General features: G+C 42.6%; 2 protein-coding genes across 2 annotated transcripts in view; both read right to left on the bottom strand.

Moving 5' to 3' along the window:
• F5 (coagulation factor V) overlaps positions 1-4,599 on the bottom strand; it is a 60,379-nt gene extending 55,780 nt beyond the window's left edge. Inside the window, exons 1-2 of the mRNA XM_011371732.2 lie at positions 4,442-4,599; positions 673-764 (exon numbers count right to left, since the gene is read on the bottom strand). Coding sequence (XP_011370034.1) covers positions 673-764; positions 4,442-4,599 — 250 coding nt within the window. The remainder of the gene's footprint in view (positions 1-672; positions 765-4,441) is intronic.
• A 2,492-nt stretch (positions 4,600-7,091) lies between these two features.
• Positions 7,092-11,953, bottom strand: part of SELP (selectin P) — a 26,903-nt gene continuing 22,041 nt past the window's right edge. Inside the window, 4 exon segments of the mRNA XM_023537595.1 lie at positions 7,092-7,357; positions 7,895-7,950; positions 9,024-9,054; positions 11,444-11,563. Of these exon segments, the coding sequence (XP_023393363.1) occupies positions 7,896-7,950; positions 9,024-9,054; positions 11,444-11,563 (206 nt within the window). The 3' untranslated portion in view covers positions 7,092-7,357; position 7,895.

Genomic DNA, 11,953 nt, shown 5'->3' with positions numbered 1-11,953 from the left:
CTTAATTAAAGAAGAGATGATGAGAAAAGATTTTTCTTTACAAGTGATAGCTATTGTATGTATCATACAAAAACAAACAAACAAACAAACAAAAAACAAACAAAACAAGAGAAGAGATGGGAAAGATAGATGCAAAAGAATCAACCATACACAGCTCCTTTGAATGGGTCTAGGGAGCCAGACAGAAGCAACAGAGCATCTGTTGAGGCTCATGCGCACTCATCAGCCTGACCATGAGCTCCAAGAAAGCAGGCCATGAGAATGTCTGATCTGCTGTGGCATCTGCAGCACCTAGTTCAAGGCCCCGCCTGTAGCATGAACTCAATAATAGCTTGTTAGATGAATGAATAAAAATTCAAACACTTAGAAATTCTTTTTAGCCTTTCAATCATGACTAAAAACAGCCAGCTTCATGGGCATGTGACCTGTGCCATTGACTGGGCCCCGTGCTTGGCTTAATGCTTTGCTGTCACTGTTTTGAAAGTCTCAATAATATGAATAAGGGGTCCCTCATTTTCATATTTCACTGGGCCCCACAAATGATGTAGCCTGTACTGGTTAAAAATGATAACAACGTACATTTCTATGAAATGTCACTAAATAGATATTAGATTTATGTGAATAGCAAATTATCAATATTTATCTTTGTTAAAAAATATATTTCAAGCTTACCTGAAGTCCTGGATCGTGGTTTTTCTTTTTGAAAATATGCTTCATACTCTCTGTAGACAATTTTCTTAAAGGAAGTTGCAAAAGGATCCAAACTGGAAATAAAATACAAAAATTAATTTGAAAGGCATGTATGACATCTACTTCTCAATTACAAAAAAAAGACCTCTCAGGTCCTCAGTCTTATACTAACTACAACTAACAGTATTTTAAATTGTATCCCATGGTTTTATAAATATGAAGTTATCAAAATAGTTGTTGGCCTCGTCAAGAATATTCTGTCGTGATAACCATTCTTGCACAAGTTAAGTCTGCCCTAACTAATCCTGTTACTCAGAATCAATTTCCTAAAAAAGAACCCAAGATCATAGTGTGAACTCAAACTTTAGGTTTAGATTTTAAGCGATTAAAAATGTGATCAAATCTTTTATGAATAAATATGTGGGCTATTTTTCAACTGATCAATCGAATACAGTGTTAAGCTACAGGGGAACGTTGTAAAGAACTGTCAATTTGGTGTATTTGGTGGACCCCATTTCTAGTTGAGAAGTTGAATATGACTAATGGAGTAAAAGCCCGTGTATTCATTTTGGAAACAAGCAAATGGAAAAACTAAGTCTTAGAAAGTTTAAGTAACTTGCTCAAGGAGAGATAGTTGATAAATGGCAGAGCCAAGATTCAAAAGGTGAAACCATTGTATTCATGGTAAAGAATTCAGAGAGGGAGCAGGGAGTGAACGGGGGTCATTTCCAGGCTCTTTCTTCTGTGTCTCTAAAGATGGGCACATCATTCCCATCCTTGTCTAAACTCAAAGATAAAGGTAACAGGGTAGGGAAGTGGGGGACATTTCTTACAAATGCCTAAAACTGTTGTCTAGATGACTTTGTTAAACTTCTGAATCCAGAGAGAGTGGCCCAGCCATCATCAGGGCATAACAAGAGTGGGATACCAAGCCCAATCTCCACGACTTCTGTAGAGCACAGTGGCTGGGGGACAACTGGGGGATTCCGAGTGTATGCGTGTCAGTCCCCTCTCTACCCCTTATTGACTGTCTGATCTGGAAAAGCTTACTAAATCCATGTGTGCCTCAATCTCTACAATTGTGAGATGGGAATAATAGTGAGGTCTCTCTCACAGAATTGTTACAGGTATTCAGTAAGTTAAAACCTGCAAAGAGCTTAGAGCTGACATGTTGTAAATTATTCAATCCAGTGTTAGCTGGTATATTTGAAAAGTGTAATAAAAGTTGGTGTTCAGTCTTCAGAAGGCAGAAAAAATCTGTAACTAAGATAATCCTCATAATTTTTTAAACATAAGATACAAGAACTGTGTTGATGTTTGGGGCAGAAAGAAAGCACAAGGAAGTACTTTCGGAATAGCTAGTGACGGGAGTGGTGGCTTCTCAGTCATGGAAGCATTCGGGTCTAGAAACTAGATGACTGCGTGGTAGGGTAGGGTGCGGGAAAAGTAGAAGGCTAAAGCATGGATGTCGAAAAGAGATTAAACAGCCTCTTAGAGTTCTTAGAGCCTAGGCTTCTATGTGTTGTTTTCGTCCCTAATGAGGGATTCCATTTTCGTTCATTCATTCATTTATTTATTTATTTTCAGAGTAAAATTGAAAATTACCCCTCTTCTCCTACTTCAGACCTTTAAACACAGGAATGTAGATAATGATGTAAAAGCTTTACTAAGAAAAGTCAGTCTTTTATGTGGAGTAATTTTAATAGAGGTGTGTTTCCTAACATATTCCGGTGTATATATAGTATGTACATGCTGAGGTATAGCTGTTTTGATTTTGAACAGTTGAATTGCTATTGGAAAATAATCTGTCTGAACAGGAAGTTAAAGATGATACAAATTCAAACAATATGCATGATAAATTTTCTATTTGGGAGGATTCCTTTAAAATGACTTATTCGTGGTAAAAATCATAATGCTAGAACCCATAAGGAAAAATAACCATGTATTTTTTTCAACATCTATTACTACACACATGTGATCAAATAAGTTTCTCTAGGGAAATTTTCAAAAACATTACTTTGGACCTGGAGCAAGAATAATAGGTACTTCAGCTCTAAAAGGCATTGTTCTACTAACAGTAGATATAATAAGAGGAAAGACCTTTGCTTTGTGCTAAAATACACTTTGGCAAAGGATGGAAATGTCATGTTGATTTTTTTTTTATAGTGACTTTGTTTAACTCTAGGTGTAGGACAAATTTGGAACAAGTTCTTAATTTAAGCAGCCAGATATACCGGTTAGATTTTTCATACAAAAATGCTAGAGAGAAATAACATTGTTTGAGGCCCAAAAATATTGAGAGTTGGTCTGGGTTACCATTCTGTGGTTTTGACTCAATAATCGATGCCAGAGGAATGACTCTTCCTTGAATTCTGGAAACTGAGACACGCAGCGAGAGGATAGGATGACCAGTCATGGCTCCCTATGGACTCACCGTATGAATCAGGCTTTTGACTTAGGTGGTTATGCCTCCAGTTTTCTGGGTGTTATTTTCAGCGTTAACCGTGGAGGAAAGACCAAACTTCCCAGCAGAAGCAGGCAGGCCACAGGGAAGCCAGCAACCAAGTTAGTGGGGAAGATTAGTGTTGGAAAGACTTTTGTTTTCCTTGGGGTTTTAGTTAATGGCAGTTCCCTAACAGTGTGGGTGTGACCTAGGTTATCACCTTGAGAAGCAATATTTAAAATGACTTATTTAAAGAGGGATTTCTTATTATTACAAGACCAAGAAAGCATGTAATGCTCTCTAAAATAACTCAGTTACAAAGAAAATTTTAAAAGGTTTAATGTTATACACTAAAAGGCTGTCACAATATTGCAGTATTTCTTGGCAGATCGCTTTGTAATTGTAAAAGAGGAACACATCTTTCACAATCATTTAAAGTGCAATGTTAAGTTTTTAAAAAATTGAGTCACATTAAGAGGTTTACCCTTAAAACTAGTAAAAATGTAACCAACTGAAAATATTGAGTAGATCCTATAATTTGTCTAATTTCTGAGAAGGCTTAGTTTTAGTCTTTCAATTAGGGAAAATAGTTGACCCCTCAAAGATAGAATTTTATTATTTAAACCTCCTCCCAGTTACATACGCCTTTTAATAGTGACCTGACCAAAATAGCCACGACAGACCGTAGCCCAGGGAGTGATCAAGAATGGAAGAAGGATAGAGAGTCACGTGAAGCAGAAAAAGGTGGAAGAACAAAAATGTTACATTTTTATGGATAATGACGTTTTGAAAGTCCTCTATGAGAAAACAACAAAATGATGGCAATAGTTATTGAATAATCTGCTTATAATAAAGTACAAGGTGTATGTCTTTCGGTTTAGAAGACGAAGTTAGGTACAAAATGGGATAAATAATATGTAACTTAGAAGTTTCATAAAAATGGTAGACTACTAAAGATCTCGAACAGGAGTTTGCAGAAGGGCTAATGAGGGAGTGTGTGCCTGGTGCTTTTGGATCAATCGATATATTAAACCAACAATCAACCATACTAACAAAACTGTGTTAACAAATTCTTGAAAGCAGCATCTGACCAATCAGAGTATTTTCTATATTTTCAGAATGATAAACTGCATTAATGTAGGCAAAATTAGCATCTACCAAGTTTATTTCATTTATTATCCTTTTCTATTAATTGTATTTACTTAGCTGAAGTTAAAAACAATGCCATGGCATTGCAAAGGGAATGCTTTCCAAAAGGAATGGCGTGCACTCCTTGGAGAAGCCCGCAGGGTGCCACACCTGCCTTACCTCTGGTTTGTGGGCTCAGGGCGGTAGTTCCAGCTGATGCCCTGGGCGGCTACGTAGAACTGCCGTAGCCTTGCTGCTTCGGCCCCGGGGCTCCCCGAGCCCGCCCAGCTGGAGCCCAGGACCACCAGGATCCAGAGGCGAGGGCAGCCTGGGAACATGGTTCCTTTCCAGCGCCTGCCCGCCACCTCCACCCCAGGACCTGGGTAGGGGTCCCCTCAGCTGCGGATCGCACCCGCACCCTCGGTCCGTTGTCCCAGCTGCTGTGAGCTCCTGGAGGCTGAGGGTGGCAGTGTTCTCCTTCCCTGTGGCTTCCCCAGGCACTGCCGCTGCAGCAGCCTCGGGCGGTCCCCGCCTCCAGAGCCTTTCCAGGCTTTGGGTTGGCTCGGTCACTGCCCCAAGTGACAACAGGTGTTTGGAAGAGGAAGCTGGCAAGTGGCTCTTTTACTGCAGGTGAAGAAAGGGCAGAGCACCGAGGCTCTGACAGGTGGGTGGTGCCCGAGGAGTCAGACACCATGGGGAAACTGTGTCCCTGTCCTTCTACCTGCTAAGCCAAGGGGCTGTCGCTCCTCGCCACCCTCCCTAAAAACCACCTGGGACAAAGTCACACTTGCCAGACCCTCCGCAATTCCCAGTGCAGTGAGACCCAAGACCTTGAACCACACCGCTCTCCTGAGCTGAGGGACAGGGCGTTGTGCGCTGTTACTGGGCACAGAAATACTGTGTTTTCGGGTAGTGGGGACGCAAGGGGATGAGCACAGGACCCGGGCCTGTCAGCCTGGACTGCTGGCCATGCGCAGTTGTGTCTTGGTAAGGGCCGGTGGCCAGGCGCGGCAGCAACAGAGCAGGGGCCTTAGGGAGTGTGGCTGAGAGACTCAGCGGACCAGGTTTCAATCCCACTCACAGCTGTGTCGTCCTGGGTGAGGGACTCAGCCTCTCTGGAGCTCAGTTTTGCCATCTGCACAATAGGGATGCTGCAGTTTTCCTTGGTAGGGTTGTTGGGAAGATAAAATAATACTGTAAAGTGTATAAGTCCCAGCAGCTTGAAAACTCTGAGCTGGTGGTGTTCGTTACTATGATTGTTTGTCCTGCCTCCAGGGCCCCTTACGTTTCGTGGAGGACCTGACTGTTGCACACTGCCTTAAGATCTTGTTTTGCTATTGATAGAGAATCTGAGAATTATTTTGTCTGAAGCATCATGATCACTCGTCCTGGGGCCTCAATGTACGTGCCTCCAAGTTTCTGTTTTAGGATTTGTCTCAAATAAATTGTAATCTGGCACCTCCATGAGGTCACAGTGATGTGAGACTCCTCTCCAGCTTCCTTCCTCCTATACACAATCTTATCTTTGTGCCTTTGCTGGTATTATTCCAAAACGTTAGAATGCCCATTCTCTTCCTCGTTGCTGCCCACACCTTAAAGTCCAGTCAGAGTTCTACCCATCTCCTGGATCTGGGCTCATATGGACTTTTCCATTTTGTAACCTCCTATAACACTGTTCAAATGATATACTCACGTCGGTTACCCTCTATTACTTTGGGCGGGGGTCCCTCATGTCCCCAGCTTGATATGAGCTATTCAGGAGCAGGACAGCACTGTGCTCCTCTGGATCGATGGTATCAGCGGTTCGCAAGGCTGGTAAACCATACGAATACCCTGGGGAGCTTTTACCAAATGCAGATTCTGACTCAGGAGATGGGGCTGATACTCATCGTCCTGTAGTGCCCAGCCTAGGAGTCGGCAGTCCGAGATGCTAGAGACAGTATTCCAGAGAAACCTTTTAAAAGCGCTGTGTCCCTAAATCCCAAGGTTACTACCAAATTCTTGCAAAACTCTTGTGACCTTTAGTTAGACTGTTTCACCATTTTTATTTGCATGTTTACCTATGTGTCATTCAGTCTGTGTGACACATTTATTGCCTAACATTTCAGAGACAAGACAGCTATATTGTTTGGTTCTCTATTTTTGCATTAGTTCCAGATAACTACTGTGGAGCTTTCAACAACCTATTTCTGAAACATGTGATTTAAAGAATATGTAAAACACATCTGTTCTTCCCTGTAGAATATCCAGGTGATAAAGACTCTCTGGCTCTCTGGTTTTCTCCTGTGGGAAAGTGCTACGGTATGCATTTGCTGACTGGTGGCAAAAGGCAGAGCTGTAATTGGGACAGTAGCGATGGTGCATTCCATGGCTGTAAACCCAGGGATGGATGCAGACCCGATTAAATCAAACATCAGGTAGTACAACATGCCATTTGGGGGGGATCCTTTTAATTACACATTTGAATACTGGTCTTGGAGTTCTTTGGGGGAGAGTGACTGTGGAGGGAATATCTGCAGAGACATGTCTTGATCTTTGGTCTTCTGCAGCCTCAGTGCCATCCAGTGGCCTCTCTGGAAGCTTCCACAACAGAGGTCTAAGAGGCTTCATAAACAGCAGCACTGGAGACCCCAGAGATCTTACAGAAATTCCCTCAAGTCAGAGACACAGCCTGCCTTCCCGCAAAGTAGTGGACGTCTGTCTCCAGTCCAAAAACAAAGAGGCATTTTTATTTCTTCTCAGTCTGGTCTTCTAGTGAGTCAGACATCCCAGTCTCTGGCTAATTAGTATTTCAAGTGACAGCCAGGGCAGAGCCCACAGACCACCGCAGAAATGTTCGCTCCTGGCTGCTGAGGCTTGTGTTGGAGGCAGAGGCGAGGCGGAACAGGAAGGGATGGTGGGTGGGGAGTTGGATCTTGTGGCGTGATCCTTCTGCCCTGGTTCAGATCTAATCTAAAGGAAATTCCTTTTATTCACAAGTATTGCCATGAAACTGCAGCAAATGTGCTCCAGTTAAAGTCAAGTCTAGCAGGAAGCCTGATATTCAACAATAGAATCCGTGAAGTTGCGTGAGGTGACCCAGAGCAGGACAGGTCTCTGCAAATGAGCCAAAATGAAATGATTATATTCCCTTAAAAAAACAAGAGAGAGAGGGCTCTCATCATACCCGTCCCTTCAGGCATAGTATAATTTCTTTCTGTATTCCAGATATTCTGGCACCTAGGCCACTTTTATTTAGACACTCAACTACTCACTGAGCTTTTTGGGAGAGAAAAAGTGTCAGGTTATTTTTGTTTTCCCAGCAGGCCACATAGCTCCAGCAGTCATGACCTCTGGTTAGCAAGCCTCAGTGTCAATACTGCCTAGCAGCCATTAATGGCACTGTCAAACGTCCTGAAATAGGTTAGGTCTCCTTAGAATGTTTCTACTCTGGAGGAAATGGAAATCCTCATGCGAACTCACTTTCTGTTGTCACTCTAGTGCCGCATCTGTCCCCTACACCAACACAATTTCCTTCATGGCTTGAAATTTTAATTCATGCTTAAAATCTAACTCATAAAAGTCAAGCTTCATATCTTCTCCCTTTCCCCTGCCGTTCTATTTCCTTTAAAAATATCTTTATAAGTACCTTACCTTAAGGGCTCGGGTCAAATGCAGCATTTGTAAAAACTCCATATGTTCCCAGGTGGCTAAAGAACAGAAATACAAAGATGACCTGCCATTTAGTACTTAATTCTTGGCCACAGCCCAGGACATAGCTCCTCCAGAGACCAAGGATTACTACCCACCCCCGAATTCTGCTTTGAAAGGGAGAGAAGACATGCCGAAGACATTTTCTAGATCCCACTTAACAGCTCTGGGAAATTTGCACTGCGCTTTATACCCATGTGCAGTTACTGCTGATGCTTTAGTACTGGATGCCTGCTGCGCCCTTATGGGGCTGCACCCTCTTCTTGGTGGGAGGCAATCCTTACAAAATTCCCAGCCTTGGTACTTACTTGATCATCTGGCAAGTTTTCAAAGAGTGGTAGTACCGCCCCCTACAGGCGTATTTTGGTCTTCAGAATGCTGCAGAGTTCCTTTGATGTTTATGGGCGGGGCCAGGGGTGGTGGATGTCCTAACTGGAAGGCATGCAAGGAATTGCCCTACACTCTAGACAACTCTAGACCAAATCTACGCAAAATTCACGTCGGTGAAAAGTCTCTGAGTCTGGAACTTCAGTGCTTTACATATAAATATTAAGGGTGGTTTTTTGTTGTTGTTGTTCGTCTTCTAAAATGCAGCTGCTGCATGAATTGAGGGAAGATTATAACAGGTTTCCCAGCTTTTAACCAGAGTCGTTTATCATTTTAAAAAAGCAGGTTGGCAACACCTCTGATGCCGGTTTAGTCACTACGACCTTATTCCCTTCGGGCAGCTTCTAAGCTGTTGCCTTTGCAGTGGTTCTACCCCAAGGCGCAGGGCTGTGATGGGCTCACCGCATCCGCTGGGCTGGCGCCCCAGCTCTAGCATTTGATTTCTATTACAGATCACTTTCCTTTCTATTTCTCCTTTATACTATAAGTAGGGTACTTATTGATTTTTAAAAATATTATGCGTAGCTAGGACATATTATCTGTCTATTTTCAGAATTAGTAAAGGGGACACTGCAAAAGTTTTGCTGCAAAAGGGGGCATTATGTATAATCATTCTGGCATGTTACAGTGAATTAAAAAGTCAGAATAGAAAAATTCACTCAATCACAAAACGTTTTCATCTTACCTTTGAGGGTTCAAAGGGCTTTCCCCATCATCTGAAAAAACAAGAAGACACAAACGATTGGTTTAAAAGAAAAAATGAGATGGAGAAAGGTCATCCATGATATGAATTATTGGAGGAAGCTGGTGGACTGATTTTCAGCGGGGCTCGTTATAAGGGGTATACTGGGAACAATCTCTCCTTGAGAGGCAGGACCTGTTTAAGGCTCAACGAAACATTCAACAGTGTATAATTCCAAATCCTCTCATCCTCCTTCTTTTCCCTTTCAGTAACAGCCTCCTCCTACATCTGGTCTCTGCCTTCAGCCTTTTGGGTGTTTTTGGTTGTCGTTGAGATCACTGGTTCTCAAAACCCATTTCTTTGGCACTTGAGGTCCCCTACTGTTTCATCCCGTGTCACACTCCCTCAGCCATCAGTTGGGCGAGCTAATCGCATAAACAAATCCATACCAACATAACACTTATGTTTTGCCTCTCTGGGAACATACGTGATCAGGGGCCTCCTGTCTTAATCCAAACCATAGACTCTGATAGTAGAAACTTTAAAAATGGCAGCAGTCCTGTCAATCAAAGTGACTCCTGGCTTAAGAAAGTTTTAAAATATTAGGTCAAATGATATGAACAAGTATATTTATTATAGGGCTTTATTGAGCCTTTAATGTGATAAGGATTGTGCATTTTGAATTTCTAGTAAAGGGACATAGTAGGCAGCATTTTTCTATTATTTGACCACAGACTCCTAGAAAGTTTAAAATTATATTGGGACAGGTCAAGGGAAAATTAACCATCCTCACAAATGAATTTATTTATGATTAAAGATATTGGAGGATGAGTGGCTGCTGGTCCCTCATCATATTTCAGAGGGTTCCCTAGAAATATCTTAAAACTAAAGAGGGAACTTTGAGAAATGCAGGAATAGTGTGATTCCTGTGTGGTTATGGACATGGAGGGACAGGTCTCAGGAGCTCTTGCCTCTGCCTTCTAGATTCAGTTAAGCAACCACAAATGTCGCACGGAGAGACTGGCGTGGCCTTTGGGCTTTTAAACAGAGTGTGACTCTTGGTTATTGTCCTACTCAGCCACTCACAGGAGAGCACATGAGGGCACTTAGAAAACCAGCCTTAGTGCAATGGTGGCTTTGTGGCTGGAGAGAGCATAGAGCAGGGAACAAGTGCTTCTGCCCTGAGCAGTTAAGAATAGGTGTCAAAACTCCTCAACTCCACGAGAACTCCATCAGGAACTGTGACAGAGCCACTGTCAGTGTTCTGGATTTCAGCATCCCTGACCCCTCTGATGGCCCTGGTCACTCTCCAAGAGGAGTGACGAAGAGCCCCATTAGTGTAGAAAGGGAGGTTTCTGAGCTTATGGGCAGGCTAAGCGTCTGGGGCAGACAGGAAAAGGAGGTTCCAGCTCTGAGGAAGTGGTTCCTGGGCCAGAGTCCTTTGGGGTGAACAGTCTGATAAACAAAGTCTCCCTCACAGGGTCTTCATCCATCTTGGTTACTTCTCTGCTGAAATCCCACATTAGCTCCAGAGTTCACGGGTGCACACACATCTCTCAGCTTTCCATGCCAAGTCGTTCATAAAGCAGCCGCTCGTTGCACCTCTGGCTTCATGTCCTGATTCCCCCACAAGCCCTTCCTGGTTCAGATGTACTGAATCGCTGAACATGGCACTTTCCCAGCCGTTTCACCCTTTTAGGTCTTTGCACACATCATTCTCTCTGCTGGAACTATTTCTGCTTTTTTTCCCCCCTTGGCAAAATCCCTCTTATTCTTCAAATTGAAGCATAAAAGACTCTTTCTGACCTATCAGACTGGTGCGGACACCTCTATTTTGAGTTCCAGTAATACTCAGGTTGTATTTTTGTCCCAATACAGTATTACATGTCAGTATTAGCATTGATTTCGCTTGTGTGTCTCCCATGCTGGATTATACCCCCCTTGATATGAGGGGCTGCCATTCCGGATCCCAGTGTCTGACACAGTTGATCAGGAAGTGACGGATGCACGAAAGCATGGTGGAGGGAAGCATGAAGGAGAGAAGCGTACCACTGTTTTAATTCGTTTCAGTGATAACTAAGGGGAGTTGAAAAATTCAGGTTTCGAGGCCTATCTCCAGATCTCCCTAAAAAAGCATCTGTATTTTATCAAGTTTTGTATTTTTGTGAAGGTGATTCTCGTGAGCAGTCAGTTCTCAAGATCATTTCTCATGGCCCATCTCCAGATCTCCCTAAATGAGCATCTGTATTTTATCAAGTTTTGTATTTTTGTAAAGGTGATTCTCATGAGCAGTTAGTTCTCAAGATCATTTCTTTCCTTCTAATGCAAATATTTTCAAACGTGAACTGCTGAAGTGTGGTTTCACTGCCCCATCCCAAATCACATGAAAGAAGAAAATGAGGAGAAGACTCTTTCCTGTCTACCTTTTCGTTTGAAACGCTTTCTTAGCAGAGCCAGGAGTGTCCAGCCCATCGCCAAACCTGTCAGAGAGGCCACTGCTCCACCAAAGTATGTCAGGGCTTCCTGGACAGTCAGTGGTCCCGCTGCAAAGCAAACAGACACACGTGCCAGAATTAGAAGTGTGTTGTGCAAAAGACCATCATTCTTTCAGGAATTCTAAGGTGAGATCAAGTAGGGTCACCAAAGATCCTGGCCGCATTGACAACCTGGCATGAGAGAAGAGCCGGAAGTCACAAAATCATTTTATCCCTAACGCTTAAATATCACATGTGATTTCCAGACGAGTTAGAGTAAGGACATAATAAAAGGAATTAAACGATTAAATGGTAGAGACAAGAAATGGAAGGTTGGGCAAATAAAATACACTATGAGTATTTTTTTTTTTTTTGCAATCAAAGATATAGTTATAAAACAAAAAGTAGTTATGACAAGCTGTAGAGAAAACATTTTTTAAAAAGAAAAGAAAAATAGAA

The sequence above is a fragment of the Pteropus vampyrus genome, unplaced genomic scaffold (genome assembly GCF_000151845.1).
Source record: "Pteropus vampyrus isolate Shadow unplaced genomic scaffold, Pvam_2.0 Scaffold194, whole genome shotgun sequence".
Classification (NCBI taxonomy): Eukaryota; Metazoa; Chordata; class Mammalia; order Chiroptera; family Pteropodidae; genus Pteropus; species Pteropus vampyrus.
The sequence above is the reverse complement of the archived record's forward strand: the minus strand, read 5'-3'. Positions and strand labels throughout refer to the sequence as shown.